Here is a 20,227-nt window from a genome sequence, read left to right as displayed (position 1 = left end):
TCACAAAGTAATCTTTGGTCATCTTAATGATTTCTTTTTCTCTAGTAATCTAAATTTGAAGTTTATCGTTGCCTCAACTACAACATGTTGCAACCTCTTATGAATTTTCCAAATTCCAATACAGTTATCGGTTAATGCCCTGTAGAGGACAATCCTTCAGGAGTAAAAAAAGAAAAAACTAAAAATGTTTTTTTTTTTTTTTGTTAACTGTACTGAATTGAATGGCAACCGATTCTATAGTTTTCTATTTTCCTTGACATCCCGCACACGCAATTAATTTCACACGACATCCAGCCTGGCGAGACAATTTAAAAGAAAACAAGAAATTCCAGAATTCCACAGGCAAAGAACAATCTTTTCCGTTTCCGTGTTTAATAGAATATGGTACATCCAGCAGCACATAAAAAGCTCAAATGGCGCGTTTCTTCAATATAGAAAACATCCAAATTACATCGAAAAATTGATTGATTGTTGTTTTTTTTTCTTTTTCTTCAATGTTTTCTTTTTTTCTCTCATTCAACTGTCACTCCCTGGAAAAACCATGGATAATATATATATTTTTTTTGTTTTTTTTTCCTCCTTGTGGGCTATATAAAAATAGAGAAATAACTTCTTATCTATAACATATGGCCAAGCAATGTCCTATTTTTGTTGGTTGGTTTTGGATCATAAGATATATACTGTATATATAATATATATATTTATGTGTGTATGTGGTGGATAGAGAAATAGATTGGAGATAAACTGTGGAATCCGTATATAAACACCCTGGAAAATATGCGTATTTTTTTCTTTCTTTTTTTCTTTAAGTTTTAGTGTGTAGAATTGAACCCAAGACATAATAATAACGTGGCGATTGTTTCTCTGAAAGGGGAATAAAGTCACAGATATTTACGTTTGCATCCATCGAATCAAAGAAACCAGGGGGGCAAAGGTAGGTGGAGATATCAAGTGTGAGAAGGATAGAGAGCATATAGAGAATATCAAGGACCAAAAAAATATAATATGGGATAGAAAAATAAAGATAAACAAACAAACCAAATAAGGCAAAAAAAAAATATATGAATTGGCACCACAATAAACTTTCATTCAACTTGCTTCCATTAAAGTCTCTCTCCCCAGAAATGTTTCGTTTCATTTTTTTTTTTATAATAGCGTCAGTTTTTTTCCCCCCGTTTTGGTTTTCTTTTTGCGAATGATGCCATGGGTAACTTGGAAAGAGGAACGAATCAAAGGACAGATAATAGAGAGAACGTTTTTCCGACTAAAGTGCTCGAATGGAGAACGAAAAGTAAACATAAACCGCATGAAGTCAATACATTTCATTGACGTAGGACAAACAAAAAAATGGAGTTGGAATAATTCTCTGCAATAGAATACGCACACACACAATCCGGCGAAGAAAAAATAAAGTGCAAAAGACAAAATCATAGATAGAAAAAGGAATAAACGTAACTGGCGGAGGGAGAGGGAGAGGGAGAAATAGATCAATCCGAACCCAACAAATATATATAAAGAAAAAACGTATTTCCATTATATAACTCATGCGCTGTGCCGATGAGGAATGTTGCCAATAACAAGTGACTTGGAACAACTTGTCGCAGTGGGGGCGATAGTAAGGTGTGTGTGGGGGGTCACATGGTTTATGAGTGGACACAGGGGGAGTTTGTCTTTGCAAGAGTATCAATTAAAGAAGGAGAGGATCAATTTAAGTCGCTTGTTTAACACCGTCGTTTCGCTTCTCTCTTTCCCTAAACAACAATATAATATGGAGAAAAATATCGTAGACTATCTTATAATAGAGAATTGATATGGAATAAACAATCCGGTCCGAAGGGAAGCGGTAGTGTGATGTGCGGATTGTGTCAACTGTAAATTTGTGCCGTCGGAGTCGTTCCCTCCCAAAAATTCCCAGAAATCCCAACAGCGGCGGGAATCATCAATCCCGTTCCATCATTTTTCGTAATTTGTCTCGTTTACTTTGCCTCCCCTTTTCCGGCTGCCACACAATATCTTTTGCTTTTCAATGATTGCTCTTCACTTAACACCTAGGTTATCCATCACTACGGCGATTATAATGGCAATGAGGATGAAAGCGGCGATGATGATGAAGACAACTTGCTGATCCTTCAGAGGTTTCGGCGTCTTCTTCGCCATCTACAAACGACAAAGGAAAACGACATGAGTAACAACATTGAACACGCCACAAAATGGAGAATAAAAAGAGAAAAAAAAAACAATCGCGGAGAAGAAATCGATAAAGGGACGGGGTCAGGATTCCAGCACGAGCTACAACAGTTTCGCCACCCAGAGCGCTACTGTTGCCGTCCCTTCAAATAAAACAAAACTCAAATTGTTCCGACGTTTTTTTACCTGACTGGAAGCATTCTGTTGCGAATCGATTGTCGATAGATTCTGGGCTTGATTTGATGGCGTCAAGAATGTTTTCAAAGGCGAATAAGTACCCGGGATTTCGCCGTCCTGGCACAGCCGGATCGGGCATACCCGGACAGAGTATTCGGTCCTCGATTCCAATCCGTCGACGGCTATTTCGCTTTCCCAACACCTCCTCATCTGTGCGCCATCATACGAACATTAATTCCAAGTGCTTTCCAAAAAATTTAAAATAAAAACAAGTTGAGAAAAAGTGGTACCACTATGGGCTCCTGCGACTCCCTGGTCCGTGTCACTTCCACCAGATAAATCACGCTGTCACTGGACACGGGTAATCGGTATGCCGACCACACGATACGGCAGCTCGTTTCCGTCAAGTCAAGCACTTCCGGCTCTGGTATCAAACATCAAATAAAAACATATGAAACCCACGAATCAATAATTTATGCGTCAACGATTCGATAAGAATTTAATATTTTTTTTTTATTTACTCTTGAGCGTCGGCGGCGGCGCTCTGGTCGTCGTGTACACCACCTCGTCGGAGTAAGGTCCTTCGCCCACCTCGTTGCGAGCGCATATCCGAAAAGTGTAGGACGTCGATTCTTTCAATTTCGGCACCCTGTAGCTGTGACTGGTTCCCTCATAAACCAGATAGAACCTGAATCAATCCAAAAAGAGAAAGAAGAAGAAAAATGTCATTACATCAACGACACTTGAAAGCGACTCTGGAGTCGACGACGACGACGTCAATATATAGATTTCTCAATGCCAAATGAAATACTTGTCGCTGCCATCCTCCTGCATTTCCACGGAATAATGGATGAAATCCAGGTTCTTGCCGTCGGCCCAGCGCAGCTTCAGGCTGTTGTGATTGGCTTGAACGCACTCGAGCCGCGGCGCTTCAGGCGGCAAAGGTCGAGTGCTGAATTTGAATGCTGTCGAGTAAGGACCCACGCCGATGGCGTTGGCGGCTTGAACGCGAACTCTGAAAACACACATACACACAAGGAGAGAATGCAACTTTAGAGAGAAAGAGAGAGAAAAGGACTAAGGGGGTCGCTCATTTATTGATCCAAAGAACAAACCTGTAGGTGGTGTCGGGAGTCAGGTAATTGACGTCAAAGGTTGTCGAACAATCATTAGTGGGGAACGTCCCTCTGTCCCCGATTTCCACGTTGTAGTGCGTGATGGACGAGCCGTTGCAATGGGGGGCGTTCCAAGAGAGACTCAGACTGGTCGCCGTCACGCACGTGCACCGCAAACCAGAAACGGACGCAGGGGAAGAAGCCAATGTCGTCATGGAAGAGACCGGAGAGAAAGCACTGAGACCGATAGCATTGACGGCCTGGAAAAAACCGGGCGGAAAAAGAAAATTCACGCATGAGAACACTGGAATGAGAGAATACTGCTTAGAAACAATTAGCCAACATTACCTGGACGCGGAAATGGTAAGTGTTCCACGGGTGTAATCCTTTGACTTCGAGTTGTTTGGCCGACCCGCTGTGGTAGGGCGTGAAAATTAATTGATCCGGGTCGACCGGGTCTTCCGCGTTGTTGGCCGTTTGAACATCGACGGCCGAATCGGTTAACGAACCGACGCTCGAGCTCTTGGTGACTCGCGGGTGAGGCGCCATCTCTAGACGGTATTCGTGGACAGGGGAGCCATTGTTATCCGGCTCGTTCCAGACGATCGACACCGAATGCGCCGATCGATTGGTCACCAACGGCTGGACAGGAGCACTGGGAACGCCTGGGCCGCTCTTGATCTCGAACAACTCGGACCAGGGACCAAACTAAAAAAAGACCATCAGATATTTATCATCTTGTTGCATATTAATAGAACTTTACGAGCAGAAAATAGCCCATCATGAATACGGGTCATATCAAAAGAATAGGCCATCCATTATAAGTTTAGCGGAACGTACCCCGATACGATTGCTGGCCCGCACTTGAAACGCGTAGCACCTTCCGGGAAGAAGAGACGCAACGAGGCATTCCGTCTCATATCCGGAGAAGGCGATTCTTGTGCTGCCATCCGGGTTGATCATATTCACTTCATACTGGGTTACCATCGATCCGCCGTCGTATTCCGGCCGCTCTATTTGAATCCCATGGAAAACATTAGAAAATAGCACTCAACGTTTGGCCGGCGGGCAAAAGCCTCCCCCCACCAAAAACCGCAGAAACCGCAATATAATAAACAATTTTGTCGCCCTTGTTATTTCTTTTCTTTCCCCATTTTCCCCCATTTATTTACCCCAGCCGAGCTGCAAACTGGTGGACCGCACTTTGCCCACCAAGTGCGGTGCTGCCGGAGCTCCTGGGCAAACGGGCTCGGTGGTGACGATCAACGTCTCGGAAACATCGCTGTGCTCCTGGCCGTTAAAGCACGAAATCCGAACGCGGTAAGTGGTTCCCGGCGTCAGTTTGTCGCAGTTGAATTCCGTTTCAGGCCCGTTCCAGATGGGCGAAAAGCCTGTGCCCGCCGAGTCCAGTTCCAGCGAGTACTGTCTAACGGGAGCGCCACCCGCGTCCAATGGCGGGTCCCAGCGAACGCGGAAGCTATGCGCCTGGATGCGTCCCTTGACGCTCGGGCGGGCAGGAGCGGCCGGGCGGTCGGCCGTCGTCGACAAGGTCGTCTCTTCTGACCACCTCGACAGGCCGTCGTCGTTCTGCGCCTGCAACTGTAACGAGATCAACAAGCAAATTCATTTTACGCGTTACGACCGGCGCCATTTCCACTCGGATTGGTTAATTCAATCCATCACGTTTTGATTGGATTGCTGGCCGTCCCTCCTCTCCCCTAAAGTTGACATGTCCAACGACGTCGATTTGCGAGCGAGAAACTTACTCTGAATCGATAAGCAGTGCTGCGAGTTAAGCCGGTGCATGTGTATTCGTTGTCGGATCCGTGGTAGACATTGAGGAAACCGTGACCCGAATCAGGGTCCACCATCTGGAGCGTGTACAACATGTCGGCCGGCGACGACGACGGACCACCACCCCACACGAGGTTCAGTTGCTTGGCGCTGGCCGAGCGCAATGTGGGCGGAGGAGGCGGCAGAGGCGGGGCGCCCATGGTCGTGGCTTTAAGGACTGGGCTCCAGTCGCTGGCCCCAATTTCGTTGCAGGCCGCCAGTCGAATTGCATAGCACGTGGACGATTGCAGCTTGCCGATGGTGAACTGCTTGTTGCGGTTGCGGTAGACTTCGCTGTACTGGTCGCCGCCCGTTCCGTCGTCACACTCGAGGATATAGTGGACGATGGTCGACCCGTTGTCCGACGGCGACGTCCAGCGCACCAAAAGCGAATTCCTCGTCCGGTTCTGCAATTTGGGCAAGAGCGGCGTATCGGGCCGGCAGGCATTAGTGCGGAACTCGACGACCGGCGCATCTTTGACCTTCATCTCGTTCACTAAGGCACTCACGCGGATCCAATAATCCGTGCCTGGTTGAAGATCCATCAACCTGTTGTGATTGTTTTTTTTAGAGTTTAGACGGAAAAAAAGTTGTTATTGTCGTCGGTTGATCGGATAAGACAAAATAATCAAGACAAAAAAAAAGTATAAGAGCGCCATTCCATTATGAGATGGTGGGGCGGTCAGTCAGACGGAAATACCTGAAATGACATTCTTTGCCACGGTAACTGCACTTCTCTTGAGAGAACGAGGAGGATTTACTGCTGGCGCCCGTTTTCTGTCCCATCACCGCCTCGTACGATATGTCCAGCACCAAATCTTTGACCGGTTCCGTGATTCCAGTCGATTCTACTATCACAGGCTCAACGGGTGTCCAGCTGACGTTGGCAGATCGCGACTCGACATCAGCCACCTACACACAAACACAAACAAAAACAAAAAAACGGGAATTTGAAACTATTTTACACCAACAAACAAACCAATAAACGAAATGTTCTCATTCTTGGAAAAAGAAAAACTACTAAACTCTCATTATGATTTTAATTATTATTTGATGACTTCCTGCAACAGACCTGAGGGGCTCCGAGTTCGGTTATTCGTTCCGCCATTGCTTCTTGATCGTTTTTCTTATTGGCTGCCTCCGTTTGCTGGTGGTGGTGGTGATGGTCTTGGCCGGCTGCAGGCAAACCAATTTCCGGCATTCCATTCTGATTGCGATCTTTCAGCTTACGAATGTTGTTGTTGTCTGTTTTATTGATTTCGGATTTCCCCCGTGAAAAAGAAAACAAAAAACAATTAGGGACAAAATGAAATCATTTCCAATCCGGCGCTGATCATCACAAAAATAAAATAAAATTGTACACACCTTTTTTCGGAGATGAAGGCGGAGTTTCGATTGAGGAAGATGCGGCCAGATTAGCGGTCACGTTAGCGCTCCCCGTTTTATTCGACCTACTCTCCAATTTCTTGCGAAGTTTGGCCGACTGCCTTTGCAGTCGCTCGTTCGGGTAATTCACCGGCGACGGCGGCGACGGAGGAGATGGTCCTAACGCAGACGACGAATAAAAGAAAAGAAACGAATGAAATTGCCACCTTCTGGAATCTCACATATTTTTTCATAACCCATAAACAGGCTCCTGAAAGGATGACGATTATGACGTCGAGCTATGAATAATAAAGCAACAATGCCCATCTGGCAACGTCGCAGTCTCTAAAGTATCAGGGAAATAAAGAGAGAAAAAGAAGAGAAACGCCTCTCTCTCTCTCTCTTTTTGTGTGTCTTTTATCGGCTTGGATTAGGGGGCAGCGAAAGGGGAAGAATAGAAAAGGGGGGAAAGAAATGAAATTCCTAGCGGACATTGTGGAGCCTGCAGTGTTCATCACATACAACGTGGCAACGTTTCCCGGTAGGATTCTCAATCATCATGGCGGCGTCAGAATGAGCTCAGAATGAAAAAAAAAAGTTTTGTGTGTAAGTTGATACCTTTGGTGGTATTAGCAGCCGAGGACGACGACGACATGTTGTAACCGTGAGCCACCGCAGCCGCTGCTGGATGATGATGGTGGTGAGAATGAGGTGGTCGAGTAGCACCGTGGCTAATCAGACTGGGCGGTCCACCACCGTAAACAACACCTCCGCCCGTTCCATTCGAGCCGTAATACAGAGGTGGCGTCGTAGTCGTCGGAGGGGGGCCATGCGTCGAACCCTGCAACAACAACAACAAACGAAAAAAAAAATTCCTCAAGTCACACACAAGACAATTGAAGCCAAGAAATCAAAAATACGCATCAGAAAAAGCCGGAAAAACACTTTCAATTGAATGCCGACCTCGTCTTTATCAAGGCGATACATGATTTAAAAGGGGCTGGCGAACTGGATGTGTGTGGCAAGTGCTGCGTGATAGATCCCGAAAAATAAAAGACTATCGCTTTTTTCTGACTAAGCATACGCAGTAGGCTAGCAAAGGGGGTTTCAGTGTGTGTAACGTGGCACGGACTGACCAATCAGCCAACGCCAGCGCGTGTCAGGGATAGACCAGATGGCGCAGAGCGCGACAGCGCAACGCGTCAGCAAGTCTCCTATCTCTCGTCCTGTCTAAACTCTGACAATAAAAAGAGAAAGATTTCCCCCATGTTTTTTTCTTTTCTTTTCCAAGGGGGAATTCACTTTTTGATTCCGCACTTGTGATTTCAAATACTTGCCCTCCCATATTTTGAAAACGGAAAATGTGTTTCGTCATCATCCCGTAACAATCGGGAAAGAACAATAAAAACAAAAGAATGCGGATATCTAAACCTTCCAGCAACAACAACAGCAACAAAACCGGTTTCTTCAATGAGGAAAAACCGGTTTATCTCCCCCCCCCCCCTCTTTAACGATGTTTCACCTAGTCGAGTATCGAGTACAAATTTAAAAAAAATATCTCGGGTTGTTATCCGATCCTTTCTACTAAATATAAAAGGCACAAATGACATTTTCTTTTTTTTTTTCTTCCTTTCGCGGGATGGCGACAAAAATAAATTTAAAAAAAGACGAGTCTTTCTTCATAAATATCAAGGAAACATTCTTGGATACTCTCTGTCTGGCTCTTCTCTGCACCTCACTTATTTTAGGGGGGCCTTTTTCTCATTTTCTCCCGCTCGGATCCATTTCACGGTGGTGGGTTGATTTAGAAGAGTTCCTGGTAGACCCAACAGTGATCTATTCCAAGACTGAGAGCAGGGAACAAGGAGTCACTCGATCCTGTCTTGTATCGTTTTCATCCTGCGATTCATCCCACCCCCGGCTGGATGCAACTAAGAGTGTAACACTCGACAACTACTCGAAACAAATCAAAATAACTCGCCAACCGTCGTATAGACTTTTGGCGCACTCGAGTTGCGTGTGTAATAAAGGAGATGAATCAAATTCTCTGAACGATTTAACACCACCAACCATGTCCGCCGTTCGACGGAGCGGACGAATTTAAGAAAATCAAAAAAAAAGGCAGAGAGAGAGCTCCTAATCTTCTAGACACTCAACTTTTCTGATTCAATCGCGACGGCGGCCTTTTGACGTCATCCAAAAGGCAATTTGCCTCGTGTCATTGACGCCGAGCCATTTCGTGTGACTCCCCATTTTTGCATGGAGCTGTCAATCTTTGATGAGATTCGATTGAGTTGCGTGGATGAGGGGTGTTAGAGGAGGGCTGCAGCACACCAGTGTCGGTGAAAAATACAAAAAATAAAACGTGGGTGGGCGAGGACATGGTAGTGACGTCACTGGGGGGGGGGGGGGGGTGGAGAAGCTCGGTGGCGAGGGGGTGGCGAGGGGATAAAAATCAATACTTACATAGTGCGGGGGAGGCGGAGGTGGATGCGGCGGAGTGGCGAGCGGTAAAACTCCCAAGTTGTTCGACTGTTGTTGTGGCGGAGGTTGCGCCAGGGTTGAAACGGGCGTCGTCGTCGTCGGTGTGGCTGTTGTTGTTGTTGCCGATCCAGCAGCCGCCGCTGTCGTCTGCTGGTGCTGGCCGGCTGTGGCAGCCGCCGCTGCCGCCACCGCGGCCGCAACAGCCGCGGCCGTTGCAGCCGGTGCCGGAGATAAGATGACGTGACGCAATGTGCCCCTCTCGTCGACAATCTGCTGGAGGACGTGACCAGGCGGCACTTGGACAGGTAGCGGGACGGGCGGCGATCCGGTCGACACCATCCGCACGGTAGCCGGACCTGTGTGTGTCAGATAAGACGAAAATGAAATAAGCGACGATTCAATTCAGTCAATTCATTATATAACGCAATCAAACATAGGAATATCATTTTCCAGGATTGGGAGAAAACGGATACGACGAGAAATTCAATTACGGGACAATCCCGATGACATACAGATGCACAATCCAGCTAGACACATCCCGTCAAATAATCGTCACACCGTACACCACACAGAGAATAAGAGCAATCGGCTTAAAAACAGCCAGAGGAAAGAATAGGTGACGTCATTCACCTGGAGATGGATGAGTGTCGTGTATACACACACACACATATATCAGTCCCAAAACTTAATCTCCTCTGTGTGTGTACAGCGTGCAACGAGGAAAACTAAATAAGAAATAAGAAAAAAGGAAAAAATATCCAGGAGATTGGTTTTAAAAAAACCAAACGGTTTGCAACAGAAAACCCCGGGCGGGATTAGAAGCAACTCGAGAGCGGGCGACCTTCTCCATTAAATAATGTGTTCTTTCCTCATGGACGGGGGGAAAAAGGAGATGTAAATTTTATTGACTCGTCTCTTTTCTTATCGCATCTTTTATGCTGCATTTCACTTGGACCCAGAGGCCCTGAAATAGTATGCAGCTCTCCTCTTTCTTATATTTCTTTTTGGTGAGTCTTGAATTGGCGCAGGTCACGGAGAACCTGGGGAGGAGGACATTGGCAACTTGATCAGAATAACCCACCCAACCACCCCAAGCCACTCCACCCAAAAGATCCGATAGCCAATGGACGAGGTTCATCACGGAAACATTGTACGCCCGGTGAATGTGTCTGTGATGTGCGCCACAGAGGGAAAGAAAACACACGGGGAAAGCATCAGCAGACGACGATCCTTCCCACGACAAATCGATTTCCTACACCCGAGCGAATGAGAAGAAGAAGAGTAGAAGAAGAGTAGGAGGAGGAGGAAGACGAGAGTCAAACGCCGGGGGAGAGCATATAGAAAGATCACGACGGCCATAGGTATAGTGCTCTCCTGCGTTGCCACTCCCGGAGACGGGTGCTGCGCACCGTTTCATTGAAGGCAAACGTCAAACGGTGAAAGCCAACCATTTTCCAAGAACTTTGGCAATTTCATTCAGTCGGCTTTTGTTTTGATTTTCACCTTTAAATGCATAAATACTCGTTGTCCATCCCAGCAACAACCTCAGAATCGAACTTCGACTTTTAACACGGCTGCCATCACTTGCACTCCATCTACACTCCTTCCATTTATTTATTTTTGACTAGACTCTTCAGTTCCTCCGGAATAGAGATTAGCATATTTAGCTGCTTTCACGAGAGACGGGAAAACAGCGGACAGACATCTGGATGTAGACGTAAATCACTGTCACTCATGAATCTCTTTCGAGAAAAACAACAACAACAACTACCAGGGAAGGACGGTCTGAAATGTTAATGACAACTCCGTCTGGATGGCAAACGATATTTCGCAAAATAAATAAATAAATAAACAAGAGAGTGAGAGATACTACGTGGCGATATATTTACTATATATCTTCCAACTCTCTTATCAGTTGGGCTCATCGATCAAGTTTCAGACGTGCCCACGTCACCACCACCGCCGACTAGATAGACTCTATTCCTTTACTCTCCCCTCTAGACTTCAAGAGCCACCAATGTTGCAACGATTCTACGGGGACCACAGCACTAAAGTTCCTAATAGTACGACGACTAGAACTATATGCCCCCTTTCTTCCCTCTTGCTATGCTGTTGCTACTACGTAGTTGTACATCTGACGTCACAAGTTCTTTAAGAGAAAACAGGGTGGAGGTGGGAAAACGGGAGGAATATAAGGCCCTTATGAAAAGGGATCAATAGTGGTGGAGGGACTTGTAGTATATACCTTAGCCCACCCCACAAGACACAATCAAGGTCCTCTTTTTTCGTTTGCGGGAGGGGGAAATGTTCCTTGAGGTCCACGACAGCTGCAAAGTATTTTAATTTCGAGAGATGGAGGAGAGAACGGCACAACTGTGTGCTAATTCGCTATAAAAGGAAGATAACAACCAATGGCAGTGCCTGGCCTTTTCTGCCGTCCAATTTCAATAGAGAAACCCCCAACACACACAACTCGTCCGGGTTGTATTATGTCAACGTCATGACGAGGTTCATTCTGACTTGTATTTCAACTTTCAAAATATGAAGAAAACAAACGATTTATTTCCAACATGGATTGGAGTGCCTGCCCAGATATTCCCCACTGTAAATAAATGAAAGAAAAAAAGTCATCGTCATCGTAACGCTTCGGGAGATGAGAGGGTAGCAAGAAAAAGGAAAAAAAAAAAAATGTCTTCTCTCTCTCTCCCGAACGGGATCCTTGTGTTACGCAAGTTCGTGTGTTGCTCGGGCTCATTCTTACGCCAGCGGCGTGAAAATTTTATTTTTTATTTTTTTGGCCTATTTCCTTGGTAACACACGACATAAGAGAGAGATGAAGCAAACACGAAAAAAACCCAGAGTGGCAAGAGTACGTGAGTGGCAGACCGGGAAATTGTTGTTGTTTCGCCCACCCATCGAGGAGGGAGAAAGAAAAACCCCAGAGAAAACGAAACACACCTGTCGAGATTCCATCTCGTTTTTTTTTTTTTTTGCTTTCGGGAATCCTGGTTACACGTTTCGGGTATTTTAGCGCACACCTGCGTCATTATCTATCGATAAGAACCGGATTTGGATGAAAAACAAACAAAAGACAAATTTTTTGGGGGTTTTTTAAATGATCAAATTAAAAGAAAAACGCCGTGATTATTATCGTTCTTTACTCAAAGTTGCCTCTCCCTCGCGAGCTTCGATCGAGTTATTAGGATCACGTTCCTGTGTGTGTGCAGGCAGCTATCCAATTTCTTGCCAGCAATTACCTTAATCAACACAATTCCCTGTAAAGGTGTCTATTTACTCCGCTAATGACCAGGTAGGAGAGTGGAGGGGAATCGTCTGCATACATGATCCCGCACGCACGCAGCAGTCCCTCACATACACCTTTCCCGCGCTCTACCTGCTACTGCACGTTTTTAGACCCCAAAAGCGCAGAGATAGCCTCGAGGGTACGCGCCCGTGTGTTTCCATGTGCCAAAGTCACATTGTTCACCATCGGCCCAGTTTCCTCCCTTTTTCCTCTCTCTCTCTCTTCCATCGTCAAAGGGAGAATCACTCGTTTCAAGTTTCTGGGCGGCTGCGGGAATATATCTGGTACGTCAAGTTTGCCATTGACGTCACTCTGCTCCGCGCTAATCACGAACGGGATAAATAATTTAAACAAACCCCAGCGGTGCTCTTCTTTTAACTCGAAGTTGGTTCAAATATTTCATTTCCCTTCTTGTTTTCAATTAAATCTGAGAGTCGACGACAGATCTGAGAAACTGTCGGTCATCGCTTCTACTCGGAATATGCAAACGGTCATCGTCATTCATAAACTCTCTGCTAAGCTTCTTCTGTTTACACCAAAAAAGAGAAAACGGATGACGACGAGCGATCGAGTTTCAAGCTTTTCTCCGACAATTTTCTTCTGATTTCTAGCCGGCCCTTTTTTTATTTTATTTTATTTTTCTCTCCCGTCTTTATGTAACGTCGAGACAACCGACACGAAACACACAGACTCCAGACGACAACAAGAGACTCTCTTTTTCATTGACTTTTTCCCACTCGGCGTTTGTTGCAGATGGAAGAAGCCCGACAAGTTCCGAAAGATAGAACAGACGCGATTGGCGAATACGTTCAAGTGCTTGTTGGAAATGTATGGCCCAATCCAATCTGGATCTTGTCGTTTGTCTCCCTTCGCCCGTGATTAGTAAACGATATGTGGCCGGCCAAGAGAGATTCCATCAGTCCCGAGAACCAATAAAAACAATTTCGGTGAAGCTAAACAACTTGTTTATCCCCCGTTAGATTAACGACTTGATTATCGCCAACTTTAAATAGCTCAGCCGCGCCAAGTTAACTTTAAACGGGCGGATGGTGAGTTTTTATTTCCCTCGTCGGAGGGGTGAAAAAAAAAGAAACTGACTGGTAGGGGGAGGGAGACGGAAATAAACGGCCAGCAATGTGACATGTCGGGGGTGGCAAGAGAAAGTCTAGAATTTCTGGGGAGTGCCCAACAAAACACACGCACACAAGGCTGCTACACGCTATCTCTCTCTCTTTCTCTGTGAAGAGATTTACCAACATGGACGACATCCGTCACCAGAGACGAAAGGCCCATCTGTCTAAGCCATAAGAACGTCGTTTGCGCCTGGTTGTTTTCTTTCATACATACATCTCAATTTTATTTTTGAGTTTCTCAGCAGCACATCGACTGGTTCCTCTTTATTTGCTTTTCGAAATGTCGAGCCAGTAAATCGTCGTGACGAAAAAGAAACCCCCCCCCCCCCGTCTCATAATTGAATTGGTGTGTGTATGCTGTATGGGCCGCAAGATTGTGAATTAGATAGCAACCCAAAAAGACTGTGACGACGACGACGACTTGTCTAGGATGAGATAAGATGAGAAGAAGAAAAAAGGCATACACACTAAACAACAAGCAGCCGACTGATGAAATAACAAACTTCCCAGCGGCGGCACGGCCACCAAACTAGAGGTTATCAATGATGGACGTCTTCAACCCGAATGGGTAGAGGAAAAGAAAAAGTCGAGAGACGAGAGAGAAAAAGGCCCCCCTTTCTATCAGTTTACATGGCGGAGACTCTCGGACAGAGAAACGAAATGTGTCTGGGCTGGACAGACGAGTCGACCATCACCGACGACTTGTGTTTCTGCTTCTGGGATCAGGGTTTTTTTCCGAGAAAAAGAGCCGAGGTCCGGCACCCAAATTGTTTATGGAAGAGATGGACAGCCAGCCCAGTCAGCCATAGCCACAAGGGAGTGGCTTGAAACTTTGGATGAAATGTTTTTCCGTTTTGCTACAAACATTTCCAGAAGCACACAAGAGAGAAAGGGAGGTCAAGTTCGTTTTTCTGGCACAGCCAAAACCGGATATCGACTGTGACCAAAAGAAAAAATGCCTTTGCTACACACAGAGGGAGTCCATGAAAATAGAAAGGGAATAAACGGCCAATTGGAGAGAAGGGAGTCGAATAAACGCAGGACTAAATAAATATTTAAAAAAAAAAAGTCTCCAATCGTGACGGGCACACAGAAAAGCTTCTTAACTCTTGGTGGTCGTCATCATCATCATCAACGGCCGCCCCCGCTGAAGAGCAGCCAGGAGGGAAATGGATTGTTAAAGGGCAACAGCCAGAAATAGGTTGACGGGCGGCCGGTCGCCCTATGCATTGTCCAACAGCCCCTCTCTCTCTCTCAATTCCGCGCAATCAACAAGAGGGTGGGCTCAGTTGGGTCGGGGGGGGCCTCCTCCCCACTATACTTTGAAAATCCAACGTCACTTTCCCCCTCGACCCGCTTCCATGTGCGTCAGAGACAGCACACACAAACATGTTGTTGTCGTCTGGCGGACGATAACAACTCGACACACGGAGGTAGAGAGGGGGACCGGGACCCTTATAAAACATGCAACAATGCGCACGGGGGAGATTTGTTCGATTTGAAAAAAAAAAAACACCCAAAAAAGAAAAAGAATGGAGTACCTTGAATCACTTGAACTTGACCGCCCATCTGGAGGCTGACCGTTTCGCCGGGATTGACATGCAAATGGACGACGTGTTGACCGGGAGCCGACGGTGGCGGCGGGCAAGTCGATGACGATCCTCCGTGAAGGATAACCATTGGCGGATTGCCGGAAGTGGCAGTAGTGGCAGGAGGGGGATGATTGTTGTTGTTGTTATTGTTGTTTGTAGCGGTGGTGGTGGTGCTTGGCGTTGTGGCTGCAGTGATGTTGACACCGGGAGATGATCCCCGAGAACGTCCAGAAGACGGTGATGGAGTGTATCGGCCACCCCCGGAAGAAGAATGGGCCTGGCCGGAAGCGCGTCTGGGTTGAGTGGCGTTGTTGTTCTGCGAGACAGATCGGTGATTGGGACGTTTGGGGCTGACGCTAGAGCCCCGTCCAGCTCGGTGATTCCTTCCGCCAGGACCACCCCCACCTTTTCCGGAACCGCCAAACGTCGTCAAATGAGGAGGAGGTGGAGCTCCATTTCCCCCTGCTGGACCTCCTCCGCCCAGATGGAGGCTGGGATGATCGTAAATGACACCAGACGTGGGATCGTAAGGAGGTGCAGCCAAGAGTCCCGTATCGTAGCCTCCGCCGCCAATGTATCCGCCGTAATCGGCCATTCCGGCCGCCATAGGGTCGTGGTAGGCGTGCGGATGCAAGAAATGAGGCGGCGGATGCGGGTGGTGCGGTTGCTGCTGCGACTGGAAATGATGAGGATGACCCATGGGCCCCCCAATGACGTGGTGGTGATGGTGATGATGATGATGTGGGTGCGGATGATGGTGATGCGGATGGAAACCGTGTTGCTGTCCCCCTGGATGGTGATGCGGCTGCTGCCAGCCATGCGAGGCTTGAGCCGTTGGCATCTGGTGGTGCGGGTAACCGGCCATGGCCGAAGCGTCCACCAGCACCGTCGTGAAACCCGTTTCCGTGTTGATAGCCACCGGCTCCATGACTCTCGGACCGTGAACTACCGGGCCGTGGTGCTGCTGCTGCAAATGTTGCCGATGGTGAACTTGTTGCTGCTGCTGCTGCCCGTTCATCCATGAATAATCTACGCGAGGCAGTGGAAGCATGCCCGGCTCGGCCAAGATGGCGCCCATCATCCCTGCCATCGTCGGCTGCTGCAGATGATGATGCTGTTGCTGCTGCTGCTGCTGGAGGAGCTGAACATTAGAAGCTGTCACTTCCATTTGCTGCTGTTGAGCCGCCATCATCATAACTTCGTGTTCCGATTGGCCTTCCGATTCCGTGTGACTGCCAGTCGTGCCGTGACCGGAATCGGGACTGGCGACGCTCAGGTTGTCTTCGCGCGGATTGGCTGGTAGAATCAGAGACGATGCGGATGATATGACATGTTGACACGAGTCGACGACATCGCCACCACCTCCGCTGGCTTCTTCTTCTTCTTCTTCGTTAACCAGTTGATGACTTGATTTGGTTTCTTTTTCTTGATCCGTTTCACTGCACAGGGGGATGCTAGCAACAGGCATCTTTGAGTTATGATGTAATAGCGTCGACTCGACTGCTGACGTCGATCCTGTCGTCGTCGTCGATGGGTTGGAATCGTCGTTGCTGGCCGTCTTCACTTGGGCCATCGCTGACACACTCGCGCACTGCTCCAGTCGTGATTATTCAGCGCATTTCTTCGCCAGTCACTTGGTTCACCTCGGGATTTTTCGAATGGTTTCACTTGGCCGACCGACGAACCGAAAACTGTTTGGGGAGACAAATAAAAGATAAAGGTGAAAACATGAGAATTGATAGCGGACTGTTAAAAGAGGGAATTTTGTTATTCATGGAACTATTTGATACGCTAAAATATTCACTCTTAACAACTCCCAGTGTTTTTCTATACGGACGTTTGATCTTTTGTTCAGCACCATGTATTATGTAACGGCTTCTACATTTAGGTTCCCCTTTTTTCGATCGGCAACAATACTAACGGAAATCCCGAAAGACTCCAGGGAGAGAGATTGAATGAAATTTATAAGCGGTTCCGGCATCCATTTTTGTTGGGGGGAAAAATCTGAAATAACATTTGACAGAGAAACCGCCCACCGAAAATTCTCTCTCTTAGCAGTGCTAAAACTTTTGGTGGGTTTTTTCTTTGAAAAACGTCAATACATAAGTAGATCAGTCCCATGTTGTTATGAATGGAGGAGCAGAGTCTAATCTACTCCTCCATAACCCTTAAACAATAATTGAAATTCTATTTTAAGGGTAACAAAAAAAAATAAAAAAGTTTTCAGAACGAGGATTATTATTGACACGAGCAAAACTGGCAGAAATACGCCCCCGTTCTATATTGACATTTTTTCCAGATTTTCTTTTGTTTCTTTGTTTCATCTTTCCTGGAAACTCGTCTAAAAGTGCACAACGCAAATACAAGAAAATAATAAAAAAGGTAGATTCATTTCGAAAGGTAGTGTGGGTGGTTAGGACTGGGGACAATTTCGCATTCAAAAATAAAACCCAAAAACTTTATTCCTTTTAACGGCCAGTGACCTAGCAACCTGAATCCAATATAAACGCCCCAAGAAACGGCCGCCACCACCACCACCACACTCCCTTCTTTCTTCTTTCCCAGGTTGTTTCTCGAGGGGAAAAATTAAAAGAATTTGGGAGAAAACCCTCGAGCTGACGACGAGAAGAAAAAAGCAAATGCCAAAAAAGCGAGAAAAGTCACGTTCTCACATATTTCACATGCTTCATGTACAATATGCCCAACTATACAATCTGACACAAGAATTATTCATGTGCATGGGGGCATCAGGTACTATACTACCAGTGGTGGGGGTGCAGTTGTCAGGAAATGACATTTCACCTGCTCCATCATAATAACATTTTCATTCCCGGTCGAAGAACTCTAGCTCTCGGCAATTTACAAAAATTAGAACGTCATTGCAGTTAATTCCCCTTCTTCTTCACAAAAGTGTGTCAACTATTTCCCTCCCAAAAAAACGCGTACATGAAAATATCAAAGACGCAAAATAACCAAGCACACAAAACAATGGAGTCCACACACACACACAGACACACACACACGAACCTGATGCCTTTGTATTGATGACCGTTTTTCCCTACGGCCAGGCTAACTTGTTGTCTTGACCACGAACTCACAGATACTGAAGTGAACGGAGGAAACGGGGCCCGATGTTGTGGATGCCAATTCTCTACACGAAGGCAGCACGAAAAACCCTCGACGGACGACACACCACACACACACACACACACACACACACGACTGCCTTGGTTGGCACTCACGCCGAAAATGAAACTATCGGCGCGCGCAGCCGACTCGGACAGAGAGAGAGAAAGATTTTTTGACAGTTGGTGGATCTCTCTGTCGAGTGTGATGTCGAAAAATCACGAAGGACGAACGGGAAGACTCCACACAGACAACTAATTTCTAGAAAAAAATATGACTTTACATTAAAAGTCTCAAAGCAATGTCGAATGGGCGGAGACATCCGGCGTCCTTTTTCTTTTGTCTGCTCTCACGCCATCTAGCGGTCGATTTTATAACGCGACGGTGAAACCAGATTCGAAATTTCTTTCGAAAGTCGATAAAGAAAAGTCAATTTCAAGTGAAACAGGCCGTAAGATAACAAAAAAGAAATGATAAGATACCAAAATCGGGAGACCGTGAACGAAATGGCAAATGGCCATATGTTGCAAATCTTGTCTGTGAGCCAACTAACGGGCACTCTATCTAGTGGTCCACGTCGATAGTCTATACCAATGATGCAACATACTGTAACAGCGCAAATCCATTGGTAGCTAAGGGAAAAAAGAAAATCCCGTTAAACCATCCGAGTGGAAGCCCATTCGATATTCTGACGACGATAGTGTGATTGTGACGTTTTGGTTTTCCGCTCTAACAGACGCAGAACGAACTGCGTCATGCGAGTATGTGGGCTCTGCGCACAGTTGATACAACAAGAACGGCAGACGTCAAGTTAATGTGGGAAGTAAATTAGAAAGTAGCCTTTTATATATGGTAGAGAAAAATCTACTTGCCCTCAACGTGCGTATAGCAGAAGCTCATTAGTGTCAGGTGCGTATACTTTGCATCCAATTTTTTTGTCTTCTTCGATCAATTCCGTCTGAAACTTGACAAGCGGAGAACTTTCCCTTTTGGGTAAGTTCAGTACGGTACAAAGGTGAACTGATGATGACGAACTTTCAAGATCTTAAGGAACTGAAAAGAATCAATCAAGAAATTCGCTCCGGAAGATATGATCATTTTTTAATAGAATTTTTCCTCTAATAACAGAAAAAGGGGGAAAGTTAAACGAAAACTCTAAGCAGTAATCAGCGATTCACAAAAGTTTGGAAAAAAGGCAACTTTTATAGTTACACGCAAGGGTAAAACGAGAAACTGTTTTGGACGACGCAACACTTTCCGCGCGGGTTCAAAAGATGGCCCCTCCCGATTGTGATGCAATTCACGACTACAATTGTTTTGATTACATATGAAAAAAGAAATGTATGCATGCATTAGAGACTCAGAAACCTCTGGCAAATTGTTAACAGGCTTGAAAAGCCTTTTAACTTAGTTTCTTGTTGTTTTCGTCATTATCTCTGTATTCTATTTAGTTATCATTTCTCTTTTTTTTTATTTTATCCGAAGAACCGTCACTTCCGTTCCATGTTGAAAGACAATTAGAGTCGATTCGGGAACCGTTCACTCCCAGTTGTGTATGTCGCTGTCAACGGCAGCCCAAAGAAGTCAGCATCAGCCAGCGGCCGCACTGCTGTATATAGGATAAGCCGGTTAAGGTATCTTTCCATCCACTCTCTATCTCACTTTGCTACTTTTTCGTCGAATTGTGACGTCAACGAATAAATACATTTTCGATTATTCTCCAGGTGCTCTTGACGATCCATTCAAAGTTTCCTTATTCGTTCCTCCCCCTCCCTGGTTATAAAGGACAGTTGATGTAAAAGTAGTACAACTCCAATTCCACATATGATGTGTTAACAATAAATTCTAGGTTTTAAAAAACATTACTTAGCTCAATAGTTTGTTCTTATATGGAAAAGGACAGTGTCTTAA

At 46.0% G+C, this 20,227-nt stretch overlaps 1 protein-coding gene across 2 annotated transcripts; it reads right to left on the bottom strand.

The window, feature by feature from the left end:
* Positions 1-334: 334 nt before the first annotated feature.
* LOC124314614 (fibronectin type-III domain-containing protein 3A-like) lies at positions 335-18,584 on the bottom strand. Of its 2 annotated transcripts, none has more exons than XM_046779831.1 (17): positions 18,218-18,584; positions 15,140-16,881; positions 9,144-9,517; positions 7,296-7,518; positions 6,678-6,857; positions 6,385-6,557; positions 6,013-6,224; positions 5,246-5,861; positions 4,652-5,078; positions 4,320-4,492; positions 3,828-4,187; positions 3,480-3,739; positions 3,176-3,379; positions 2,886-3,052; positions 2,655-2,788; positions 2,374-2,574; positions 335-2,157 (listed from the first exon to the last, which is right to left on the bottom strand). In XM_046779831.1, exons 2-17 carry the CDS (start codon positions 16,761-16,763, stop codon positions 2,038-2,040), a joined length of 5,448 nt encoding a protein of 1,815 aa, XP_046635787.1. In that variant the 5' UTR covers positions 16,764-16,881; positions 18,218-18,584; the 3' UTR covers positions 335-2,037. The 2 variants fall into 2 exon arrangements, with proteins under 2 accessions (XP_046635787.1, XP_046635788.1); XM_046779832.1 differs by lacking the exon at positions 18,218-18,584 and adding an exon at positions 17,954-18,126.
* Positions 18,585-20,227: the final 1,643 nt, after the last annotated feature.

Source organism: Daphnia pulicaria, chromosome 10, assembly GCF_021234035.1.
Source record: "Daphnia pulicaria isolate SC F1-1A chromosome 10, SC_F0-13Bv2, whole genome shotgun sequence".
In the NCBI taxonomy this organism is placed as follows: Eukaryota; Metazoa; Arthropoda; class Branchiopoda; order Diplostraca; family Daphniidae; genus Daphnia; species Daphnia pulicaria.
The sequence above is the reverse complement of the archived record's forward strand: the minus strand, read 5'-3'. Positions and strand labels throughout refer to the sequence as shown.